Genomic DNA, 27,502 nt, shown 5'->3' on the forward strand with positions numbered 1-27,502 from the left:
ATTTTTCCTCTCCGGTCGAAAACTGATCAATCGTCATTTAATTAGTTATCCCCGCCAGATGTCTACAGGTGTCACTTCTGACCCAGTAAACAGCACGGAGTAGGGATGAGAACGAAGCCGGTCTCCTTTCTTTCTCACTCCCTACACAGTTGTCGGCCATCATTATTGTTTATGCATCAAGTGTAGTAGTAACGTTGACAACTATTATTTTGCTATTTCAGTGTAACTCTCATATTAACTTTTAATCATTCCTATTTTATCAATAATAATTAAATTATCAATTTTGAGTGTATTTTGCACGATTAGTTAATCAAGTGATTTTATAACCTCAAAAGTACTCAACACGTGACACGAGCTTCCAATAACAACGGATTTTGTGTTGTAAGTATACTTTTTTTTATTTATATCGAAAATGTTGTTGATCTTATAAAAATGTAATTTTAATTTAATTTTATTAAAACAATGTAATTGAACAATTAAGATTTTCATAGTTTCCAACAAATCAATCATTATGAATCTTTATTTTGAAATGTCAATGGAAATATTGGTTGTATGAAAAAATTATCTCCGGTCGAAAACTGATCAATCTTCATTTAATTAGTTATCCCCGCCAGATGTCTACAGGTGTCACTTCTGACCCAGTAAACAGCACGGAGTAGGGATGGGAATGTTTTCATAAAATTTAATTTTTTATATTTGTTTGAAAATTTTTTCCATAAAACTTATATTTTTGTTATAAATCATTTCAAAACTGCGGAAAAAATCCTGGCCCTAATTATACTTTTAACATTTTTCATCATTAAATAATTTCATTAATTCTATTTATGTATGTTTTGTACAGCGAGCAATGCCAAGAAAACGCAAAGGGGCTGATTTGAGCCGCAGTACAAGTAAAGCTCGAAACTTGCGAAATAGCAGATCCGAAAGAACAGAAGAACAAATCCAGCAACAAAATACTGATGCACGTGTCAGAATGGCGCAATTGCATCAAGAAGAGCCGGAAGATACACGAGCTGAACGCAATGAAGTCAGAAGATTAGAACAACGACAATCACGCCGTTTCACAGTCAATAGACGAAGAACAAATGACCAACAACGACAACAGGTACATCGAGCATTTATATCTGATTCATTCCTGCGTCTAGCATTCCAGTATGAGCCCGATATTGAATATTATGCTCATTCAAAAGTGGTATTTGGTGCTATGGACAAGGAATGTCCGCATTGTCATGCTCTGAAATTCAAAAATGAGCCAGCTGGGATGTGTTGCGCGTCAGGAAAAGTGCAACTACCTGAAATGGAAACACCACCTGAACCATTGAACGGCTTACTTATCGGCACGGATCCAGATTCTAACGTGTTCCTGAAGTCAATTCGAAGATTCAATTCATGCTTTCAAATGACATCGTTCGGAGCAACAGAAATAGTTCGAAATACTAATGCAACTGGTCAACAATTCAATTCTACATTCAAAATCAGAGGCCAAGTTTATCATAAAATGGGCTCACTGCTGCCAATGCCAAACGAACCACATAAATTCTTACAAATCTACTTTATGGGCGGCGAGGATTCCGGAAGCGCACTTGCCAATCGCGTGAATGCACGTTGTGATTATAATAACCTTGATTCACTTTATGCCAGGCGCATCGTCAGCGAGCTAGATGCTCTTTTGAACGAGCACAACGAGTTGTTGAAAATATTCAAATCACATATGCACCAATTACAAAGCGATAATCACGCTATCGTCATTAATCCTGATAAAACACCAGCTGGAGAGCATATTCGTAGATTCAATGCACCCGTTGTTGATGATGTTGCTGGAATCATGGTTGGCGATTGTACAGCTGCACGAGAAATTGTGATTCGTAGAAGAAATAATAATCTTCAGTTCATTGCTGACACACATCGTTCATATGACGCTCTCCAATATCCGCTAATATTCTGGAAGGGACAAGACGGATATTGCATAAACATAAAACAACGAGATCCCGTATCAGGTACTTCATTGATTATTAATTTATAAGAATAAACACTCAGCATAAAATAGCTTTAAAAATTATCTAATATTTATCTCGATTATTTTACTAAATTAAATAATTAATTTTATACACGTGTTCATATTAATATTTAATATTGTTTTTATTTAAAAACAAATATTTTATTAAATTAATGATTTGCCAACGGTATTAATAACATTTTTACAGCACTTTTATTAATTTATTTATATTAATTAGTTGCATGCAAAATTAAAGTTAGTGTTTTATTATGCCAAGTAAGTATAACTTCTAAAGTGCTTACATAAGTACACGAACCCTTTTTTTATGTGTAAACATCTTAGCTCACAATTAAATTATTGAACGTAATAAATTTAAATTAATTTTCATGAACAAATATTACAGGAGCTGAAACAAACAAGAACGTTAGCTCAAAGGATTATTATGCGTACCGATTAATGATTAGACGTGGCCTGGACAACGTCATTTTACGATGTCGTGAGCTTTGTCAACAATTCATGGTCGACATGTACGCGAAGATTGAGAGCGAACGACTACGATACTTACGATATAATCAACAAAAGCTGCGCGCGGAAGAGTACATTCATTTGCGAGACGCTATCAACAACAACGCCGATGTCGCCGAAATTGGTAACCATGTCATTTTACCATCATCGTACGTAGGCAGTCCACGTCATATGCAAGAATATATACAGGATGCTCTGACTTTCGTGCGCGAATATGGACGACCATGTTTATTTATCACGTTCACATGTAATCCAAAATGGCCAGAGATTACATCTTTGCTACTGCCTGGCCAAAATGCAATACATCGCCATGACATTACAGCACGTGCGTTCAGACAAAAGTTGAAGTCTTTAATAAGTTTCATTACTAAATCACATGTATTTGGTCCCACACGTTGCTGGATGTATTCGGTTGAGTGGCAAAAGCGAGGATTACCTCATGCACACATTTTGGTTTGGTTCATCGACAAAATCCGTCCTGAAGAAATCGATAGTATCATTTCTGCGGAAATTCCAGATCCATCCACTGACCAACTGCTGTTTGATATTGTTACAACAAACATGATTCATGGTCCATGTGGTACTCTTAATAGTTCATCGCCTTGCATGACTGATGGAAAATGTACTAAAAATTTCCCTAAAGATTTTACCAATGATACGGTCACAAATGTCGACGGATACCCAAAATATCGTCGAAGAAATCCTGAAAATGGCGGACAGTCATTTATTAAAAATATCATCAACACAGACATTGATATTGACAATCGTTGGGTGGTGCCATATTCGCCTCTGCTGAGCAAGACATATAATGCTCATATTAATGTTGAGTTCTGCAGTTCTGTGAAGAGCATCAAATACATTTGCAAGTATGTCCATAAAGGCAGTGATATGGCTGTGTTTAGAGTGGAAAATACTAATGTGAATGCTTCTCCAGTGAATAAAAACGATGAAATAACGCTCTACCAAATTGGTCGGTACATCAGCTCCAATGAAGCTGCTTGGCGTATCTTTGGTTTTCCAATTCATGAACGGGATCCAGCAGTTGTTCAGTTAGCCATCCATCTTGAAAACGGTCAGCGTGTATTTTTCACGAACGAGACAGCGATTGATCGTGTAATAAATCCACCTAAAACTACACTCACTGCATTTTTTGAATTGTGTAATCGTGCGGATGATTTTGGTGCCTTTGCACGAACATTACTCTATTCACAAGTACCACGCTATTTCACATGGACTCAAACAAAAACATGGATGCCCCGCAAGCAAGGCTCACCAGTTGCTGCATGTCTCAATTTATTTAAATCAAACGCCTTGGGGCGATTATTTACAGTCAATCCAAGACACACGGAGTGCTTTTATCTTCGACTGTTGTTGGTTAATGTTACTGGCCCATTATCATTTCAAGATATACGTAAAGTGAATGGGCAACAATATCCAACGTATAAAGATGCATGCCTTGCACTCGGCTTGCTGGAAGACGACAACCAGTGGGAATGCATGCTTTCTGAAGCTGCATTGAACTGTACAGCAATACAAATTCGTCTACTATTCGCTATAGTGTTGACTACATGTTTCCCAGCCCGAGCACAGATATTATGGGAAAATCACAAAGATTCAATGACTGATGATATATTGCATCAACATCGTATACGGTGCCACGATCTAACCATAACATTCAGCGACGAAATGTACAATGAAGCATTGATTGCTATTGAGGATCTTTGCATTGTCATTGCCAACTTACCACTTAGTAATTTCGGTATGAATTCGCCAAATCGAACTGCATCTGATTTAATGAATACTGAAATGAATCGTGAACTGCAGTACAGTACTGTAGAAATGGCAGCGATTGTTGCCCGCAATGTCCCACTAATGAATGAGGAACAAAGAACCATTTATGATCGCATTATGCTCGCAGTTTCAGCTGGACAAGGTGGGTTCTTCTTTTTGGATGCACCGGGTGGAACTGGCAAAACATTCGTTATTTCGCTAATTCTTGCTGAAATACGATCAAATAATGGCATCGCATTGGCCGTTGCATCATCGGGCATTGCAGCAACTTTATTGGATGGAGGTAGAACAGCTCATTCAGTATTTAAGCTGCCACTAAATATTCAGAATAACCCTGACGCAGTATGCAACATTAAGAAACAATCGTCCATGGCCACTGTGCTGAAACGGTGTAAAATTATTATTTGAGATGAATGTACTATGGCACACAAACATTCACTTGAGGCGTTGAACAGGACATTGAAAGATATTAAAAACAATGACAAACTATTTGGCGGAACTCTGTTGGTCCTTTCAGGTGATTTCAGACAAACACTTCCAGTCATTCCACGTTCAAAATACGCTGATGAGATCAACGCTTGCTTAAAATCATCTCCATTGTGGCGTAATGTTGAAAAATTACAGCTAAAAATAAATATGCGCGTTCAAATGCTTCAAGATCCATCCGCTGAAACATTTTCAAAACAACTCTAAGATATCGGTGATGGAAAAGTTGCTATAGATGAAACTGGATACGTAAAATTACCGACCGATTTCTGCACAATCGCTGATTCGCAAGATACTCTCATTGAACAAATATTTCCCGATGTACACACACAGTACATAAATCATGAGTGGCTTGCAGAAAGAGCGATTTTAGCGGCAAAAAATGTAGACGTCGACAATTTAAATCTGAAGATACAAATGTTGTTGCCAGGGAACTTGGTATCATATAAATCTATTGATACAGTTTGCGACGACAGCGAGGCAGTAAATTTTCCCACAGAGTTTTTGAACTCACTGGATTTGCCAGGCATGCCACCGCATAATTTACAATTAAAGGTTGGATCTCCAATTATCTTGCTTCGTAATTTGAACCCGCCCCGGCTGTGCAACGGTACGCGATTAGTCATTCAAAAATTAATGAAAAACGTGATCGAAGCCAGGATTTTAAATGGCAAGTTCAGAGGTGAAAATATACTCATACCACGGATTCCTATTATACCTACAGATGTGCCAATTCAATTCAAACGTATTCAGTTTCCGATTAGATTGGCATTTGCAATGACTATCAACAAATCCCAAGGTCAAACGATGTCTGTTTGTGGATTAGATTTGAGAACACCATGTTTTTCACACGGACAATTATACGTGGCATGCTCTCGAGTGGGTAAACCATCCAGTTTGTTTGTGTTAGCTAAAGATGGACTAACAAAAAATATTGTTCACGCTATAGCATTAAGAGATTGATATTGTTTAATAGTGTTACTGTCGTAATTGTTTAATTAATGATATATAATTTTAAGGAATAAATTATAATAACTTAAAAATAATGTTTGCCTTTTGTTATTTTTATATTTCCTCATCGTTCACAGCGCTCCATGCTTATTTCACGCATATACCACATTCGTACATACATACAATATACACATTCTAACATACATTACAATAAGTAAGCTATTTTATGTCTACACTAGAAATTACTAGGAAATTATTTATATGGCAAAACAACGTTTGCCGGGTCAGCTAGTATTGGATATATTTTTAAAAAAATCTAGGCCGCATCTGCTCATGCACGAACTTAAAATCCAGTCGGCCATGCCGTTAGCTTCTTAGCAAATTCTGTGCGAGAATCCCGACGAACGGATAGTAAGTTATCGTCGGACGGTGTCGGACAGTGTCGGACGGTGTCGGACGGTGTCGGACGGTGTCGGACGGTGTCGGACGGTGTCGGACAGTGTCGGACGGTGTCGGACAGTGTCGGACAGTGTCGGACAGTGTCGGATAGTGTCGGACAGTGTTGAACAGTGTCGGACAGTGTCGGACAGTGTTGAACAGTGTCGGACAGTATTGGACAGTGTTGGACAGTGTTGGACAGTGTCGGACAGTGTCGGACAGCCGTCAAGGGGACGTCACTGCTGTCGCTACTTATCACGCATGTTGTCCGCAGGGACTGCCTGGTGACGACTGCCGTGAACTGCTTCACCAGCTTCTTCTCGGGCTTCGTGATCTTCACGTACCTGGGCTTCATGTCGCACAAGCAGGGCATCCCCATCAGCCTGGTGGCCACCGAGGGTGAGCTGTCCGGCGGCTGTCGCAGCTTGCAAGCACACGAGACAGAGTTCTATACGTTTTGACTAGAGACCGGAAAAATTCGCGAATTCATTTCGCGACAGGCCAAAATACAAATAGTTACACCTCAGTGCTGCCTCTGCTATCGGCTCACAACTCACCTGGATGACTCTGGGCCAGTGAGAAACACCCGACCGAAGCTTCATACAAATCACAGGCTGCTACGTTGGGACGCCTCACAAGACAGCAGCCAATGAGTGGGTGACATTTGACAGAGTGTACGTAGAACTATGGAGTTCATCCCAGAAGTCATTGAACCCGCGAATTTTTCCGGTCGCTAGTTATGACGAATCCAGGTTACGTGGTTCAGCGTTGTGTGTTTCTAAGTTACGACAGTTCTAAGATGTGTGTTTATAATCTATGGCAGTTCTAAGATGTGTGTTTCTAAGTTACAACAGTTCTAAGTTGTGTGTTTCTAGGTTATGATGATTCGAAGTTACGTGGTTCGGCGTTGTGTGTTTCTAAGTTACGACAGTTTTAAGATGTGTGTTTCTAAGCTATGGCATTTTTAATTTGTGTGTTTCTAAGCTATGACGATTCAAAGTTACGTGGTTCGGCGTTGTGTGTTTCTAAGTTATGACAGTTCTAAGTTTGACAGTTTTAAGTTACGTGTTTCTAAGTCATGATGTTTATATGTTATGTGGTTCGGCATTGTGGGTTTCTAAGTTATGTATTTATAAGTTACGACAGTTATAAAATACGTGTTTATAAGTTTTGGTAAGACTACTTTGGGTGTTTCTAAGTCATGACGATTCTAAGTTACGTCTTTCTAAGTTGGGATCTTACTAACTTACGACAGTTCAAAGTTCTGTATCTATAAGTTATGACCATAGAAAGTTGTGTGTTTCTAACTGTGACATCCGACTCCCCACCAGCAGTTCCTTCGTTTCAAAACAGGTTTCGATGCCTTTGGCATAGGCCTATGTGTTAGATCAGTTTGACTGAATGAGACCAGCTCTGTTACAGTGACTTTAACTGTTGGAGGTAAGAATCCGAACCCAGTGTAACTGCGAACGCTATTTTGTATTGTACACAGTTGTTTTCATGTGAATGTATAAATTTACAAATATCTAGAGACAGGAAAAATTCGCGCTTTCGATGACCTCTAGGATAGACTCCACAACCCTCTACACACTCAGGCAAATGTCACCTGCTCATTGGCTACTGACTAGTGACACCTGTCAACTGGGACGCTAGCGATTCGATACTCCCTTTGGTTGAAGGTTTTCCATTGGCTCAAAGTCCTTCAGATAAACTGTAAGCCAATCGCAGAAGCAATATAAAGGTACAGTTGTTTGGATTCTAGCATATCGTGAAATGAATACGCGAATTTTTCCGGTCTCTACAAATATCTGTAGTTTTACATGAATATGTCTGTTGCTTTTATAAAAAAAAATAATATCCATAGTGTGTAGCGCAAACGAGTAATGGTGTACGTCCAAAATAATGTTCTGAATCAGTAGAGACCGGAAAAATTCGCGGATTCATTCGGCGATAGGCTAGAAGTCAAATACATATATATTTTAGATGATTTTGCTATTGGCTTACTGTTCATCTGGACGAATCTCAACCAATTATAAACCCTCAACCAAAGAAGGATCGAATCACAGACAAACCAGCTGAGACGACTCACAAGTCAGCAGCCAATGAACATGCGTTATTTGCCCGAGTGTACAGTGGAATGTGCAGTCTATCCTAAAGGCTATTGAAACCACGAATTTTTCCGGTCCCTATGAATCAGTCTTCCGAAGTGCAATGAAAGAATTGGGAGAGCCGGAAGGTTCAGGGACGTCCGGGCAGATGGCAGCACCGTGTTTGTCCGCAGGTCCCGGCCTAGTCTTCCAGGTGTACCCCGAGGCCGTGGCCACACTCCCCGGCTCGCACTTCTGGTCCATGCTCTTCTTCTTCATGCTCATCATGCTGGGTCTGGACAGCGCGGTGAGTACCCACAAGTGTTGTATGGTTTGGAAGCAATCTAGTAAAGCTTCTCCCACTTCGCCAGTGATGATTGGCCAGAGTTTCTGATATTGTCCTATTACAACATTTGATTAAATTACAGGAGTAACAGGCGATTTGCCTAAAGGCGGTTTGCCTAAACATGAATTCGTTACGGCGATTTGCCTAAAGTAATTTCGCCTAAAGGTGTTTTGCCTAACGGCGTTTTCCCTAACGGAATTCTGCCTGACGGCGATTTGCCTAACGGCGTTTTGCCTAACTCCGATTTGCCAAACGGCGTTTTGCCTAACGGCGTTTTGCCTAAAATGTTACTATGATGACAAAACCTCGTTTTGCCTAACGGTGTTTTGCCTAACGGTGTTTTGCCTAACAGCGTTTTGCCTAATGGCGATTTTCCTAACGGCGTTTTGCCTAACCTAACGACGATTTGCCCAACCGCGATATGCCTAACGGCGTTTTGCCTAACGCCGAATTGCCTAATGGCGTTTTGCCTAAAAGAGGAAAAAGCGTTTTGCCTAACGGCGAATTGCCTAATGGCGATTAGCCTAACGGCGTTTTCCCTAACGGCGTTTTGCCTAACGGCGATTACCTTACTCCTATTTGGCCAAAGGCGTTTTGCCTAACGGCGATTTTCCTAACGGCGTTTGGCCTAACGGCATTTTGCTAAACGGCGTTTTGCCTAAAAATTAGGCAAAACGACTTTAGGCAAAACGACACATGCCCAAATTACAGTGTAAAAATGTTCACGGACTGCATTGTTTCAATAGTAAGGCTTGGGCGTAACATTCCTGATGCTGAAACATAATAATGTTATTGGTGTGGGATACACATTTCAGTTGTCACGCCATACAAGTCATCTAAATGTTACATGCACAATCTTGTGATGTATATGGCAGCCAGAGTCCCCGCCGACAACGTGTGTTGGTTCAAGTAAAAAATTACTACCACGTGTGTGAAAGAACAATTGCTATAGTTTGGTAAATATGTGGCAAATCTGTTGGTATATTTTTACTCTGTTATATATAGTGTATACTTTCACCACAACTGTCGTTTAATTTTCACTGCTTCGTGGAGTAAATTTACATTAGCAACGTTAAATTTTACTAATTGCTGTTAATGAACAGAGTGTACTTTCGAGAGATTATTTTTTAAAGTTTACCATCTGCAATTGTTCAAGCAAACACTTCTTAAAACCTGAGTGTGTTAGAAGAGTACCAAACTCATGATCGTTTTATTGTTACTTTACCGTCCTAGCTAAATGACTATCCTGCACATTATAAATACACAAGTAAGAGAAATATATATTTTATAACCTAATGTAAATAAAATATTCCATAAGTTATTACTGGGAAATAATTAATAAATATTATTTTATAGTAGGTACCTATACCTAATTAAATGAAACAGTGTAATTTTTATAATATTTCTCTTTACCTTATATTTTAAAACCAAATAATTAATCTGAAAACTAATAGTTTTACCTAGCAGGTCATCTTTAGACATTATAAATTGAAAAAAAATAAACTTATTTGTTTAAAGTTCGTTGATGTTAGAACTAGATTTACTCCAACTAACGACCGTCTGCAAGAGAAGCCATTGCCTTTTTCGGCCGGGCCAATCAGGACATGTTTGCTTCCGCGCTGGATGGCTGTGATTGGTGTGCTCACAGTAGACGTGAGCCTGGAATAAATCCAGGCCAACCAGGAATGCTACAAAGTTGGCCCCAATTTTGTATATGTAATCATCCGAGAAATATTTTTTTACAGAGTAGCTAACTCAAACCTGGACAATTTGTTGACTTACAACTAGAGACCGGAAAAATTCGCGCTTTCTATGACTTCTAGGATAAACTCCACAACCCTCTACACGTTCAGACAAATGCCACCTGCTCATTGGCTATTGACTCGTGACACCTGTCAACTGGGACGCTTGCGATTCGGTACTCTTTTGGTTGAAGGTTTTCCATTGGCTCAAAGCCCTTCAGATAAACTGTAAGCCAATCGCAGAAGCAATATAACGGTAAAGTTGTTTGGATTCTAGCATATCGTGAAACGAATCCGCGAATTTTTCCGGTCTCTACTTACAACACTACGCTCCGGAGACCCCCATATGTACGATAGGTGTTTATAAAGAGGTCAAGGTATCTTGTTACGTGCAGAAGACCTGGAGGCGCGGTGATCGAACAGCCAGAACACTCGCCTCCCGCCCGGAAGACCGTGGTTCGTTTACCGGCGGGGTCGAACGAGTATTTATTGCAAGTGGAAAACACGGCGGACGTCGCCGTGGCCTGTGGGTTTTCTCGTGTATTTCCATTTCTCCCACCAATTAATTCCATTGATGCTCCACACTCCATCTCACCTCGCCTCACGCACTCTCCCGGCCGGCCGGTAAACCAGGTCTGAACCTTCGGGTAGGGCAGCCGGCTGCTGTGTCAGCCCCGCTCCATCAGTGACGGCTGGCCATGTTGTTCGGATTCCTCCTTCCCAGGATTTAAAAAAACAAAAAAAAAAAACAACAACAAAAAACAAAGTGAAGATCGGAAAATAAAATGACAGTAAACTTATCTAATCAAAGTCTCGAAGAGATTTTTGCGGGGTAACTATATTGCAATCCTTGAATAGTGTTTTAAAATGGTCTGTTTTTAATATCTGTTTGCACACTTCTTTCTTACAATTTTTATTTTTTTATTTTTTATTGTAATTTTTAACGAAATCATCAAACAATTATCTTAAGAACAAATTATTAAAAACCAATTAAATAAGAACGATTTTCTTTTTCTCGGACAAAATCTTCATTACTGGCGACAGGAAAAATTCGCGAATTCATTTCGCGATGGGCTAAAATACAAATAGTTATACATCAGTGCTGCCTCTGCTATTGGCTCACAACTCACCTGGATGACTCTGGGCCAATGAGAAACACCCGACCAAAGCTTTATACGAATCACAGGCTGCTACGTTGGGACGTCTCACAAGACAGCAGCCAATGAGTGGGTGGCATTTGACCGAGTGTACGTAGAACTATGGAGTTCATCCTGGAGGTCATTGAACCCGCGAATTTATCCGGTCCCTAGTCATTACTTAAATTTCTGTGTATAAACTTTGGAGATCTAAAAGCCCTAAGTTTAAGTGTGACAGTCCATTTTGTTTTAACCACTCATATATTCTATGACACAGTGGCCACTCTCGTCCACAAGATCCTGGCGGACGTAGAGATTAGAGAAAGTTACAGACGGAGCATAAACACAGTTCGTAGGTATATCTGCTGAAGCCAGGGGACGTAAGGGGGAAGCAGGTCGCCGCCATATTGTGGCATGAAGAAAATCGCATTTTTTCATAAGTGGTGTATGCATGGTGGTGGAAAAGTGCATGAATACTAAACAAATAAAAGACTGTTGACTCGATGAAAAATGATTGTGTACAAGAGTATGTAGTAAACTACATTTATATATACTATATAAACCAGGGGCGCAACAACTAAATTTCCAAAAAATGGGGGGGGGGGGGCAATATACATTTTTATAAGCGAGGGGGTCCGGGGGGTCCTCCCCCGGGAAAAATTTGTATTTCAAGGTGGAAAATGGTGCTATTTAAGCAGTTTTATCATCTAAAAATTGATTACACAGCACTTTCTTTGCCCCCGTTTGCCCCCACTTCAAGGTTTCAGAAGGGGGGGGGGGGCAAAATACCCTTGCCCCCCCTGTTGTTGCGCTCCTGATATAAACCAAAGGCCGCCATCTTGTTGCGCGGACAAACTGGCCACAGTGCTCAGGGCTTGTGCTGATCTCCGGGCGGACGCTGAGTCGCAAGGCTGGAGCGGGGTGGCGAGGGGTGAGGGGCTGCGCTGTGTTGCAGATGGGCGGCATGGAGTGCGTGATCACGGGGCTCATGGACGAGTTCCAGGCCTTCTTCAAGGGCCAGCGGTTCGCGCGCGAGCTGTTCACGCTGGGCGCCGCCGCCGTGTCCTTCTCCGTGGCGCTCGTCAACGTCACCCCGGTCAGCTGCTTCCGGTCACGTGACTTCCCCTTACCCTTCCCTTTCCCCGCGTCGCCACAACCTTTCAATATATATATATACTGTATAGAAGTCGCGAGTGGATAGGATTTACTCTACGTTTTTCAGAAGCGTAAGATGAGCAGCTTGGGAACTTCACCGCTGCAGTGCGCTGCCGTGACGCCCTGTATCGTCTTAGTTGTTATTTACACGTTAGAGCGCAGCACTGTCGCCCGCTGTCATTCCCCGCACCCCCTACCTATAATTCACTGCAGCTCAAGGTCGTTCAACGGGAGGGGGAAGGGGTGTTTGAAGAGTTCGACACTTGTCCGCTAGGGACCACCACAAGTCGATGCCCTAGAGATGGTGGCGATTGCGGCGGTGAATTAACCAACTACCTCAAAACCGTATTAGAAATTTTAACCTGGGCTGGCGACTTCTATACAGTATTTATATTCAAAGCCACAACGCCCAAATACCACAACGCCGGAATACCATAACTCCGAATGCCAAATTGACCGCAACGCCGACAGCTAGAAAACTGCTGTGTACCACAACGCCGAATTACCACAACGCCGAACGTACAATAACGCCGAAATCCACAACGCCGAATGCCAAATTGACCGCAACGCCGACAGCTAGAAAAACTGCTTTGTACCACAACGCCGGAATACAGTAACGCCGAAATATATTACTGCAGTGAGGAGGGGAGGGGGGCCACAGGAGCAAAATGAAAAACAACTGAATGAATTTGTGTGCTAACCTTACCTGACCTAACCTAAACTTTGTGGCAGTCCTGCAATGACATTTTTCGGCGTTAATAAAATTTCGGCGTTGTGGTAGGTACACGGCAGTTTTCTAGCTGTCGGCGTTGTAGTCAATTTGGCATTCGGCGTTATGGTATTCGGCGTTATTGTACGTTCGGCGTTGTGGTGCGTTCCACTTCCCCTTCCCCTTGCCCGCGTTGCCCGGTCCCGCACAGAGGTGTGCAAGTAGGGGGTTGTCTGTAAAGTCGGTTTACGGACGATAATTTTAGTGATAACGTCACAAGAAAAACATTGATGAAAAAAATTGCATAATTTTTTTTTAATTTTCAAATATATTATTTACAGTTTTTTTTGCAAATTTAAATTTAAATAATTTGTTTTAATATAATCAACGAACGATTAGTTAGAAAAATGCCCGCCTTAACCTGTTTGTTATTATAGAAGATTTTCTCGCACGGTGGTTGGCCGGTTCTCGCACGCTCTGGCTCAGGCGGAACGTGATCAATGAGCCATGCTTTTTTCGTGCGTGCAGCCGGCGTTCATCGTATTATAAGACGTTATCACGTCAAATAAAAGGCATACCCGTATGTATTCGTTACTATAACAATCAGTACTCGTTACTATAGTATCGTTACGTTACTCTTCTGATACCTCATAACATGATATACTATGTTAGAGCAACGAATCGAGTCGTATTTCGTACGCGTACAGTATGACGTCGCGGCGTCGTAACATTCGTAATTTGTAAAAAAAAAAAAAAAAAAACATACTTAGGCCTATACATTACATACCAAACTGCGTAAGGTGCATTTTTTTTTCTTCACTTTTTCCGTATTTTGAACCAGACTTGTGTTTTTAGTCATTCTAAATTTAATTTGATTTAATAAGTAATGTGTAGAACTACAAGTGAACTGTTGACGGAATCTACTAAATTTGCAATGGAATTATTATTTTTTGAAAATTTTAAAGGTGATCTCATGTTATGTCACAATAACATCGCAATCCATTATGCGTCGATTATAATGAAAAAGCAACAAATAGGTGTCGAAAATTATTTATTGGCAATAACATTTAATCAACATTCTAACGATGAATCTCATACTACAAAAAAATGCGAGTAACGAAATGCATTCGTGTGTTAAAGTTTCGTACTTGCGTTTTGCTACAGCTCTAGCCTCACACCTGCACGCTCGGAAAAACAAACAACATCCATGTGCTTCTACAAACCAGTTACCAAGAAATAGTTTGTGGTACTACAAGAGAGGAGAGATAGTGTAACCTTGTACGACAGATGGCTGTGATTACATTTTAATACATGAAATACGTTTTCCCAGATGATACTGAGTATTTCTAACAAAAAAGCTATACATAATTTTATATTTTAATTTATGTTTCATTCAATCATTTTTTTAATCATGGAAAATATAATCGAATATTCAACCGTTTGACTTTATTATTGCTGTATCGTGCTTATTAATGTGCGCAGTCAATATGTATTGGAAAGCTATTCAGGGAATGGTTTACAAATAACGTTTAACTATTGGAGGAACTGGAACAACAAAAAATATAAATTCTCGGATAAGAATCCTAAACCAGAGTTACTCAAACACTATTTTGTAGTGATAAAGTTGTTTTCATGTAAATGTACCCATTTACAAACATCTGTAATTTTGCATAATAATTTATGTTCCATTTGCAAAACAAAAAAACGGACGCTTGGAATAATGATTTTCTTTTAACTTTCTTATAAACATGTTCAGCTTATAATTTTTTTCTTTTACTTTGTTAATATTAGTACACCATAGACGAAAATTACGAGTCTTTGAATAACTTGAATGTTCTAACAAATATAGCCTAAAAAGGCTTTATAAAATGTTGACGTTTCTGTACCTACAAGTAGAGACCAGAAAAATTCGCGAATTCATTTCGCGGTAGGCTAAAATACAAATAGTTATACCTCAGTGCTGCCTCTGCTATTGGCTCACAACTCACCTGGATGACTCTGGGCCAATGAGAAACACCAGACCAAAGCTTAATCGAATCACAGGCTGCTACGTTGGGACGTCTCACATGACAGCAGCCAATGAGTGGGTGACATTTGACCGAGTGTACGTAGAACTATGGAGTTCATCCTGGAGGTCATTGAACCCGCGAATTTTCCCGGTCCCTACCTACAAGTATTCTAGATTCGTTTACACGCATACCTAGATACTTCACTTGTAGTTCAGACAGCACTTGTGAGGTCACTTTCGGAGACAAGTACGTATAAGTATATACTTCAATACGTAAAAAATTATTGTATGCTTGTTGCGTATAAGTATATACTTCATGCGAATTCGGGACACGGCCTTGAACTCTGCTCTCTCAATTTGAAATCGTAAAAACTGCTGCGAGTCCATTAAACACCTGTATGGGGATCTGATAGATTGAATAATATTCCATTGACATAACTCTGATTTTCAGTAGCTATTACAGTTTCATTTTTAGGGCGTGGAAAACTAAAATTCTACTTATTGGTAGACACCGAAAAGGTTTTTAAAAAATACATAATGGATTATTTTTTAAAACTTGAAGTTTGTGTTGTTTTAAAACCTCAAATTTAACAATGCTTCCCATTAAATAAAAAACTATTGGCTGATACGTGCATAGTTAACTAGCGGCTCTCACCACCGAGTTCTTAAAATATGTTGCAATAAGTTGCAGTATGTTGGAATCTGCTTTTTCTCAAAACTCCCATATTTTCAACCAATTTTGAATATACAAAAAGAGAATACGGCTATCACTAAACACAGAAATGGAAGATAGTGACTTTCTATACTTACGCATATGAGAACTTTTTAACATGGTCATTAGCGACTTTTATATCTCCAATTATACTCTCTGTAATAACGTAATTTAATATATTTGTATTATGTTTAATTTTTACAATATTAAACTTATTAAAAATTTCTCCTTAAGACCACAACAAGGTTTAATACTGGTTTCTCAGTTGGTTTTGTGACTATCTAGCACATATTTTTCCAGACATGACAGTTAGAAAGTACTGCTTTTTAGCTATGTTGAGGGGCTCCAAAACAATATTTGCGATACACATGACATTTTTTATATTTTTGTACAACGTTCTCCAAGCACTTATTAATGCATCTTAGGCAGGCCTAGAAGTGCATCAAATGCAAATGATGTACGTTATTTTTTATTGTAAAGTTTTAACTTGGATAGAATGTTTCGAAAAATGTTTTCCCTGTGCGTTTGCATCTGACGTTTCCACCAGTTAAACTGAGGTTACATCGTAGAGCACATATGCCATTTCATGTGCTTGCTCGTCGCTGCTCTAAACTACTGTTCTTTTCGCTTCCAGGGAGGCATCTACATGTTCCACTTGTTCGACACGTATTCTGCTGGGATCTCACTGCTGTGTTCCGCCCTGTTCGAAGCCATCGCTGTGTCGTGGTTTTACGGTGAGCGGCCTGTGTTGTAGCTTTGGTTCGTCGAGCTTAGTTCAAATCACGTCTGCCTGAAACTATTTGTAGTTAATTATATACAGGTGTCCTGTGTCTAGCACCATGGTAAACAGGAATGACCTGAAATTGTCAGGGAAGTTGGAATTTATGAAAGAAAAAAAATCGGGAAATAGCATGGGAAATATACGTTAGCTCAATTAATTCAAATGAAATAGCTAGAAGAAGGGTTTAGTCTTTGCTGCAATGCTGGTTTGCCAAGAATATTTAAGCAGATTTGTATTTTATTTTGGCTGGATTCCGTAATTTCTATGATTTCGTTTCTGTGTAAACCTTTTTTCACGACATTTAATCCGTAAGTGACTATGGCAGTGCTAGGAATTAGCGCAAATATTGATGTTTGTAATTGCTGTTCTGTGTTTCTTATAGAAACATTACAGGTTTTGCTCAGTGAAAAATGATTAAATCGCTGGAGAATGCAAGGAATTATGTTCGTTGGTTTCGCTGGAAAGCCATCTATAAGAGATGTTTTATATCATTTGGTCATCCCTGTGAATATTGTAAACTATCCCTGATGGCGAAAATGTTACTGCCATTATTTGTAATATTATGTGATTGGGATTATTTAACTTTAACGAACTCTTATCAACAGAACAATGTTTTAACCAAAACAAGCCCAAAATTGTAATTTACTGAAGTGTATAAGCTGCGTTGAGTCAAGCAGAATTACCGGTATTTACTATTGCATAAATAGACCAATGGGAGCTCGCCTCCCAGGACAAAGGCACTCACCACGATGGGATACGACTACTCCGCCAGACATGTTGCGTCTCCAGCGACCTGTCTGTCTTGTGCGCACGCTACTAATATTAGCAGTAGGTTCACCCATCACATTGTCAAAATCAGCTAACGTAACAATGCCAAGTATGTTTGTTTACAAATATTACTACATTTATGCTGTAGCCAGCAGTAATGGTCACAGTTGCTTGATGTTACAGGTGTGCTAGATGATTGGTCAATGTGTTATTCTGTTGCTCTGTTATCACATTGCAGTCACTGTAGGCATATTTCCAATAGCATTTTAAGATACATCATTAATATTACCCAATGTGGAAAAAATAATGTATTTATAAAATAACCACATTGCACCCGATATTTTTGGTCCATTGCACTAGATTCCTAGCAATATCAAATTGTGTTAAGAGGAACTATTTTAGCAGGTAAGTAAGATTTACTGCGAGGATGCCTTCTTACGACGCTAGCATTACCCTCGCTCGTTTGAGACTGCTTATAGGACAGGCGTGATGGAATTGTAATGTAATGACGACTAGTTTTATATTTAGACATTCGCTGGAATACTATCTTTCATCCTTATAAGTTTACCGTAACGATGTACATCTTATAAATTTCAAACAACAAAGCTTTCAATCGCATTTAATATTGTCATCCCAATAATTTGTTCAATAATCACCCAGGCAGTAACTGCTTCAGATTATACACAGGTGAATAAAAATGTAACTGTAGGTTATTTGAAAACATGTAAAAAAAATAAACTGTGAGCAAGTCTTTCAGTACAGAGTACATGCCTGTGATAAGCAAACATCTAACCTCGGCTACGAGTAAACTCGGGTGTTTTCGTGTTGTTCATGTTTCAAATAAACTTATAATACGATACTCAGGCACGCCTATGTAAATCATATATGAGTTTTGAAAATGTAAGTGTAAGTTTTTTTAATAGATTACCCTTGTGTGCAAGGACAGTATCTTTTGATAAGTATAAACAAATCTTAGAACAATGGTTCATATCCAATCCTTTATACTCACTAGACGAATGGAACAATTTAAATTTTAATGACCTTAAGTTTGTGTAAAGTTATATTATTGTTAAGATGTTTTTCTTTAAACTTAAAAATGTGTATTTATATATTATTTTTATGTATTTTCAATGACAATGTCTATTGCACCCTGTGTCTAATGACAATAAATATTATCAATTATCAATTTTTGAAATAATGCCGAGTGGGACAAATAAACTGATAAATAGAATAGTCGCGTTTCATATACCAAACTTTTTGGATGCGAGTCACACACTAATCTTCTACGCCCGCCGTGAATCGTAAACGTTGCTTGCTGTCCATCAAACGCAGATATTAATTAACAGTTCGAAATAACCAGAATTTTAAAACTAATAGAAACGGCTGCGATGAAATCCCAGCTTTGGACCTGATTTTCAACAAGAAATTTTGTTAAAATACCGCCCATATTTTTAAAAATTCACTTAACAGTTATACTATAAATTTTCCGTACCCGTTATAAGTTATATTTCTATGGAATTACTAAAATATTAACCTGAAACCAAGTAGGCCTAAATGTTTGTATATTTGTTTTTGCTTAAACGAATTAAATCAGTATAACTGAGCTGATTCAACATTATTATTATATTATAATGATATTCAAAAAAGTTTTTAAAAATATTTCTCAAGTGATGATATATTTGATCCTCACCCCTTCAGGTTACCAAGCGCGCTAGTAGGGCTCTGGGAATTTAGAAGGAGAATATGTATTATAATCATTTGTAATGCAAGTTTTTCTGTGTTTTTTTTTATAAACTTGTGGTACTATGACTATATTAGTTCACCAAATATATTGCATGGTAGTTTCACTGTCAAATAGTTTGGTATGTCCCCTGATGTTTACGGAAGTGGCTATATACGAGGTTATGTTGCCTACACGTGGGTCCGCCATCTTGGTTACACATTTCCGTTCCATCACCTTCCGTTCCATTTTCACGGAATTACTCCTAGCAAATGCCGTATACCGAGAGCTTAGATGCTTACTAATATATACCCCCGTTGCACGCGCCGTGTGTGCATTACGCGATACATTGGTTACACAGGTTATATGACGAGCTGTCCGCCATGATGCCAGCTGCTGACCAACGAACCATAGATAACACTACACTCTCAGCCTTACCAACCGAGCTGACAGCACATAAAATTTACACATCAAACACGACCTGAGTGTGAGGTTACAAAAAACATCTCTGTATAGTTACCGTGAAAGATAAACTTGTGCACGCGCAGTGTTGCATTCAGTGATGTACATTCGTTTGTCTTGTTTGTTCTTGCGCAGGTCTGGAAAGGTTTTCGCAGGACGTGAAGGACATGCTGGGCTCGAAGCCGGGACTCTACTGGAGAGTGTGCTGGAAGTTCGTCAGCCCGTCCTTCATCATAGTGAGTGAACAACCTGCGCCTGCATCTGTGGATCTGCTGCGCCATTTTGCTCTTTGCTTTCGACGTGATAACGTATTATAAATCGATGGAACACCGGCTGCACGCACGAAAAAGCATGACTCATTGTCACGTTTCGCAGATTTTGGCGGGCTTTTCAAAAGCGTCAGTTTCATGAATTTGATTTATGATTTAAATTTTATTCGTTTTAAATTAACACTTCATTAACATTAATTTGATTAAAGTTTATTTTTAAAAACAATTGCTCATAATTATTTTTAAACAAATAATTCACATTAAACTTGCAAAAAATTGAAAAAATCAAATCATGGATGAATTTGATTAAGTGTATTTATTCGTATTTAATTATATTTTCATCTAGCTCAACGCCAATTTTTTAAAAAAAATCACAAGTTATCAAATTTTAATTAACAATGTATCAATAAGTACTTTTTCATCAATGTTTTCTTATGACGTTATAACGTAAAATTATCGTCCGTAAACCAACTTTACAGACAACCCCCTTTTTTTTTGCTTTAGTCATTCTTCTTAAGGCGCGTTATGGAAAAATGATGAGAGTGAATTTTTAAGATGCGCGCGCACCACGCAACAAATTTTCACAGGCTGGAAGGCTACATACAAATAAAAATTATATGTGCTTTAAAACCTATAGTTTTTTACTGTTTGATAATGAATGCTGGGCCATATTATTAAAAACATTATTTATTGTGAATATTAGTGATATAAATTGTATTTATAAACTTTTTCAAGTGTATTTAAATGAGTGAGATCATGTTCACGTATGTATAATTTATTTGGATTAGAAATTATTACATTAATATTAAATAAATAATTAAAATAAATAAATTAGGATATACAGTCAGCAAAAGCTATTGATTTTTATCATTAATTAACAATTATCTAGATTATTTTACTAAATTAAATAATTAATTTTATACGTGTGTTTATATTAATATTGAATAATGGATATTTATTTAATTTTTTTAATTTGATTGAATTTATACTTTACGAACCGTGTACAGCATCACTCCAGTCTTTTAATAATTTTATTTCTAATTATTATTTGCATACAAAATTTAAGTTGGTTTTTATCACGCCAAGTAGGTATAACTTCTAACGCACGTACATAAGTACACGCCCAAAGTAGGGATGCTTCCTTTGTCTGACCCCACATTTCTCTCTAAAAGTATTACAGATGATAGATACAACCGATATTCTTCGATCACAGTTTAAACTGTGATTGCTCCTTTTGAATATCTGTGATTTGTAACTGTCATCTGAGCAAAGTCCAAGCATTTCCTGTTGCTCTAATGGTGAAAGTAGTAAACGAGTATACGACAAGTGCTAAAGACGTAACTATATAATTGCGAGTAGTTTCAAAACATGTTACACATGAAGACTTGATAGCAGCTAATATAATTAATTAATGTATGCTGCAAAAAAATATGTTTGTTACAAGAAAACAAGAAAACAGAAAAAATAGGTACATATTAATTGAATATTGAAGTAAATATGCTATATATATTTTAAGAAACACTATGGTAAAGCTATAATATGTTTCACTAGTAATGAGAAAATTAAAAAAAAAATCAAATTGTAGCCAGGAAAAATCCTTATTTTGACAAAACTTTAATAATAACATTAAAGTCTGGAATATCGCGTCATATTCCTTCTCTCCGACACCAGATATAATGACCGTTCACAATTGCACGTAAACGGAGAAGACGTCACCAACGCGAATGCTGCTTCCAACAATGCACGGAAACGTAGACAAACGGCAACCAATGAAATTGCATTTCGAGGTTACAAGCAATTTGAAGGTTAAAATCACATTATGCTTCGAAATCATGGCACATAAATAATATCAAACAAACGTCAAAGTAATAATATACCACTAGATATTCTTGCTAACGTACGTATTTATAACACAAACAAACATACCTGCCGCCGCACGGAGCGACGTAAGCGTAAGAGCGCAGCATCGCCGAGCTGATACGTGCGGGTCCGTCTCCGTTTACGCAAGCGGCGACCTCCCCGTTGCTGAGCGGCGCAGTGTGTCATCTCACTCACGTCCACAAGCAACCACCCACATCGGTTGCACATGGCTCTAGGAAAAGAAGTGACTTCCATCTTTATTCATCGCATTGACCTCAGCGGCAGAGGCGGATCCAGGATTTTGGTTTGGGAGGGGCTTGACCCAGCTGAGGCTAGGCTTTATCAAGGCAAACACTAAAACAATAGTGGACCCAAATGCTTTTGGAGAGGGCTTGAGCCCCTTAGCCTTCCCCCCCCCCCCCCTCTGGATCCGCTACTGCTCAGCAGCACATGGGTTCGAGTCCCTCCCGTGACCCCGCCAGAGAAATAAATTTTAACACAGCCTTAGAAGTAACCCAGTATCATCCTCTTCACAGACACCCACACACAAACACAAGAGGCAGCGGCCTGGGACTCCTCGCAGGGTCCTTGGTTCGATGCTCGGCTCTGGCACACGGACCACGAGGCCCGCAGTGGCTGTGATGACAATACACTGTGTCGCGGTGTTGGCTGACCGAGCAGACAGCTCTGAGCACCTCCGTGCAGCTGGTCGCGGCCTGTTCCGCAGGGCGTGGTCATGTTCGGCCTGCTGTACCACCAGCCGCTGCAGTACAACGACTACAGCTACCCCGGCTGGGCGGAGTGGGTGGGGTGGGGGCTGGCTCTCTCCTCCATCTCCATGATCCCGCTGGTGGCCGCGATCCAGCTGCTGAAGACCCCGGGCACCTTCAGGGAGGTGAGTTCCGGCCGCGCTCCGCTTCTTGCAACCTGTCCTCGCTTCGGCAGAGTCCCGCACAACAGCACAACAGTCTTGAAACGTAAAAACAATTTTTTTGGGAAGCCTACGATTCACTCGTCCTTCTGGACATACCCGAATACACACGTTGGCAAGCCTTCTTTCAACAGACGAGAGAGCCGAATGTCCGATCGTGCATCTTCGGTTGTTTTTTTTTTTTTTTTTTTTGTTCATTGTAAATACATATACAACTCATGATAACTAATGGTCAATTAGGTTAGGTTAGCTACATTATAAATACTTTAAAACATTGTGGACGGTTGATTTGGTTAGGATAGTTACATTAAAGATATTGTGAAATCATGTAAACGGTTTCCCCCAAATAAATACACCTGTTGTGGTACGGGGAAAAAAAAAAGGTGAGCATTAACTTCGGGGAAATTCGGGTTTGGCTCTCTCGTCTGTGAAAAGAAGACATGCCAACGTGAGTATTCGGGTATGTCCAGAAGGACGAGTGAATCGTAAGCTTCCCCAATTTTTTAGTTATACTTCTTTAAGCGCGTCATGGAAAAAAATGAGAGTGGATTTTTACGACGCGCGTGCAACGAAATTTTCACATCAACATAGAAACCCATATAAAGCCACTTTCACAACAATTAGGTGACATATTAAACGTATTGTTGTGCAAAATGAAACTTCATGATAGTGAAATAACCCTGGAATATATATGTTAAAACTAAAATGGTCACAGTAAAGAGTAATTTCAAGTTATAAAAACCTAAGAATACTGGTAATTAAAATTATAATACATATTCTCCATTTGTCCTTCCGTTAGCTTTCTTCGTAGCGCAGTATACTTTATAATAAAAAGAAATTTGACTGAAAGATTACAGGATTTTACAAATTTTGCTTTAAGTAAATGTATATGAAAAGATTTTATTATTAACTTTTTAGAAATCTTAACAAGGTGGGCAGTATTTTAATAAATTTCCTTGTTAAAATTTAGGTTCAAGCCGAGATATAGTTTTTAATTCGTCTTTTTTTTTTCGTTTTAATTAAAAGACGTTTCATTATGCATTTTAACTAATAATTAAATATTATGAATAAGAATAAATAGCCAGCATTTTTATAGATTATCATTATTAATTAAAAGTTATTTTGATTATTTTACTAAATTAAATAATTAATATTACACACTTTTTATATTAATATTGAGAACTGAGTATTTTTTTTATTAATTTTTGTTACAATAAATTTCAAAATAGTTCAGTGTCATAAATAAAAAAGAAGTATACCTTATAACGCGAGTAATTAACTTCTCACATCTTTTTTTTTATTTATTTAAAACACTGTACTTAGTAAAGTAAAATTTGGAATGATATTTTGAAACCCAAATTTTCGTGTTACTATATTTCATTAGGTGTATCATCTAATAAAATTATAATTTTTTTATTTCTAAGAATACATAATTGAAAGACGCCATCTTGGTGTCATCTGTTATTGTTAACATATTTTTATATAACTTAATATTAATAAGTTTGGGTCTTTTGAGCATAGTACATACATACTTTTATGGAATACCTTGCTATTGAAACCGACCGAATTCTACAAATATTTTCTCCTGTGAAATAATAATTGTTTAAGAATTCGTTGATTTTTTCTTTCACACATACAACTGTAATAATACTGTCAAAGCATGCTATTTTATATTCTCAGAGAAATCAACAAAAAGTAAAATTGGAAAATATAATTAAACTTACGAGTATCTGCCGTACACAAAATAATAATTTTAATGTTAACAAGCCGGGTAGTACCTACCAATCTGTCAAAGAAAAAGAGGGGGGGGGGGGGGGGGGGTAGTGTAGTGCAATCTAAGAGTGAGCCTGATTGTACACACAGTATTGGAACGACTTGTCAGTCATGACAATGTTAGTGGCATTTATTTTGGTACCTAATTAGGCTATTAAATATCCAATGTGATTATTGTTTTTGTTGCGATGATTGTAGTAGGTATCTCCGGCAAAAATTGTGTACATACGCCATTGTGAAACCCTTTGTATGTATGTGTGTATGTATTTATTTATATAATTTATATAAGGTTTAGGAGTTTTTTCTTGGATTTCCAAACTTCAGAGACTGTATGCACATCAGTGACTTTTTCATGCGGATATTTGAAATGGGTTGGTAAATGACACTATGTTCTTTGGGAACTGAGAGTTGACTGAATTTTTTTTAATTTTTAATAGTTTATTGTTTAACTGTAATTTTTTTCAAAGATTATAACATATAACCTCATTCAACCTTTTGGCTATCTTAAAACTTAAAAGTATATTTGTTTGGCATTTCACAGTTATCCCTTTTAAGATGCAGAAATACTGTGGCATTACAAAGAAACATCAGAGTGTTAAAACATTGAGACAGTAGGATAAAAAAATTATGAGTTTTCCTAAGATATATGTATATACAGTGTCTATACTGCCCATATAAGCATAATGGTGATTTTTATATACAATAATATTTACCAGAGTTACACATCTAAATTATGGACACATAATAATTTTAGCTCACAAATATTTCTGTCCTTTCACCTCATTTTCTTTTAAACATCTTTCCTCAGTTTTTGTACTAGGAGTTCAAAGTGAGATTTCGGACAGGTTCATGGAATTCTGCAGAAACATTTCAATGTTTAAATTAGAAAATTGTGCATTTATTGTTACGAAACATGGCGTAGTTTTTCAGTAGTGATAATGTTTTGTTTGTTTGTAGAGGATAGCCATCAATATCACTCCCGAGGAAGAGCAAGAGAGTGTGCGGCAGACGCGAGTGGTGTCTCGTTTTCGCTGTAGACACTGGCTGTACGTGTGAACCACACTTGCAAGGCGTTGTTCTGCTGCCCTCCGTGAGAACAGTCAGCTTGGTGGTGTCTGCATAGCATTTACTTACAAACTCAAGAGTAAGAAGAGTTTTTTTTTTATTGTGGGAGGAATAAAATGCTGTTTTAAGAAAGAAGAATAGATTATTTTCGATTGTATTTTATTCATCCACATATTTAAGGCTTCCTGCAAAAGATTTTCCAGTGAAATCCACCCCGTAATGAATGACTCACAGTATGTAGCCGATGTCGAGAAAGTAATGTGCGTTTAATTTTCTAAGACTATCGAGTTCCTGTTAGAGAGCAGTGTTCATATTCACGAATAATGTTGAATTTAAAATTTTGGTCACATTAGAATCAATATTTCAGATTCAATACACGTTTAGGGATAATTATCTCACGTTCGTTCAACACTGAAGTTGATTTTTGATTCTTTTTTAAAACTGTGTAAACAATATATTTTATATGTGTTTTGTAAAAATCAAACTATTAAGTTATTTTAGTTTTAAATAGTATAATTATTTTAGTTTTGTATATTTTTAATAACATGTTAAGAAAATTTCAATGTGTTGACTTGTGTAATGTCGAAATAATTGTGCTTATTCAGACAGAAATCTGCGCCTCATAACCACAAATCCAATGATAGTACTGTAAATGGGGACGAATAAACGAATATAATATAATTTATTAGAGACAAAAAATGTTTATTTTACATTTTCGTATAAGTATAGAACTATTCTTGTACTTCCATTCTGGAAATTCGATCTAGGATTTCGAAATGCCTGTTCACATTTCACATGTGTTTTGGACTTATTGTGCAACGTATAGAAAGATAAAGTAATGTTTAGAAAACCAAAATCATTGTTTCAAGGAAATGGATAGGTTTTTGTACGTATCTGACACACATAACTCCTAGAAACATATATCTATGGCACGTAAAAGTGGTGTCCATAAGTATGGAGACTTTATTATAAACATTTTGTAGACTAACAAATATGCTATCTAATTTTTTTAACGTAACTCTTGCACAGTCCGTGCTTGGGAAATCCTGTCTCGTTTTCATTTTTGAGCCACTTAAGTTCCGACTACTTAAAAATTACATTTAAAAGTCATAGTTTGCTCAATTAGGTATACCTATATCGTTACCATTTTTTTAACTTAAAAATAGTAATTGTAAATGTATTTTATTTACTTATGTACACTATCGCAAGCGAAAAAAGTATTCTATGCCTAAATAATTATCAGACTTTTAATATGGCAATCATAAAAAAATTAATGTGCAAAAAAATATTTATTGCTTGCAAATATGAATGTGCTTGAAATAAGCTTATATAAAATACATAGGTGTTATATAATAAGTAATAAAAACCTTTTGAGCTGGTTTCAGAAGGAATTTTTTTTTAGATGTCCGTCGTTTGAATTTAATCAAATAACAAATTTATTATAAATGTCAGTGTGCATAAATGTTTGCTTTAATACATCTCGTGACTTTAAAAACAAGCAAAGAAAGTAATAAAGAGTGTACTATTTAAGAATTGTTAAACGTTATTCTTGAAAATTATATGAAAATATTTATGACTACTCGTTGATACAGCTTAGTTCCAAGCTTCTAGGAAAACATTTTGAAACAGCTGAACAGTTAAAAATTCATGGATATATAGCTGATATCCGACGACGCACATGTGTGCCCCTAACAGTATTATGTGTTCAATGTAATAATGTGTCATTAGTGTCAATTATTGTAATAAGAAAATAAAAGTAAACAAATCAATAGTATGTACTTTATTTTTTCT

The 27,502-nt window shown here is 37.8% G+C and overlaps 1 protein-coding gene across 2 annotated transcripts in view; it reads left to right on the forward strand.

Annotated features, from left to right (window-relative positions):
• The window catches only part of LOC134528561 (sodium-dependent noradrenaline transporter-like), a 173,892-nt gene extending 146,414 nt beyond the window's left edge, over positions 1-27,478 (forward strand). For both annotated transcript variants that reach the window (XM_063362295.1, XM_063362296.1), the window contains exons 8-14: positions 6,462-6,586; positions 8,469-8,581; positions 12,454-12,594; positions 16,717-16,816; positions 19,949-20,049; positions 22,670-22,837; positions 25,604-27,478. In XM_063362295.1, the coding sequence (XP_063218365.1) occupies positions 6,462-6,586; positions 8,469-8,581; positions 12,454-12,594; positions 16,717-16,816; positions 19,949-20,049; positions 22,670-22,837; positions 25,604-25,702 (847 nt within the window). In that variant the 3' untranslated portion in view covers positions 25,703-27,478. The remainder of the gene's footprint in view (positions 1-6,461; positions 6,587-8,468; positions 8,582-12,453; positions 12,595-16,716; positions 16,817-19,948; positions 20,050-22,669; positions 22,838-25,603) is intronic.
• Positions 27,479-27,502: the final 24 nt, after the last annotated feature.

The sequence above is a fragment of the Bacillus rossius genome, chromosome 1 (genome assembly GCF_032445375.1).
Source record: "Bacillus rossius redtenbacheri isolate Brsri chromosome 1, Brsri_v3, whole genome shotgun sequence".
In the NCBI taxonomy this organism is placed as follows: domain Eukaryota; kingdom Metazoa; phylum Arthropoda; class Insecta; order Phasmatodea; family Bacillidae; genus Bacillus; species Bacillus rossius.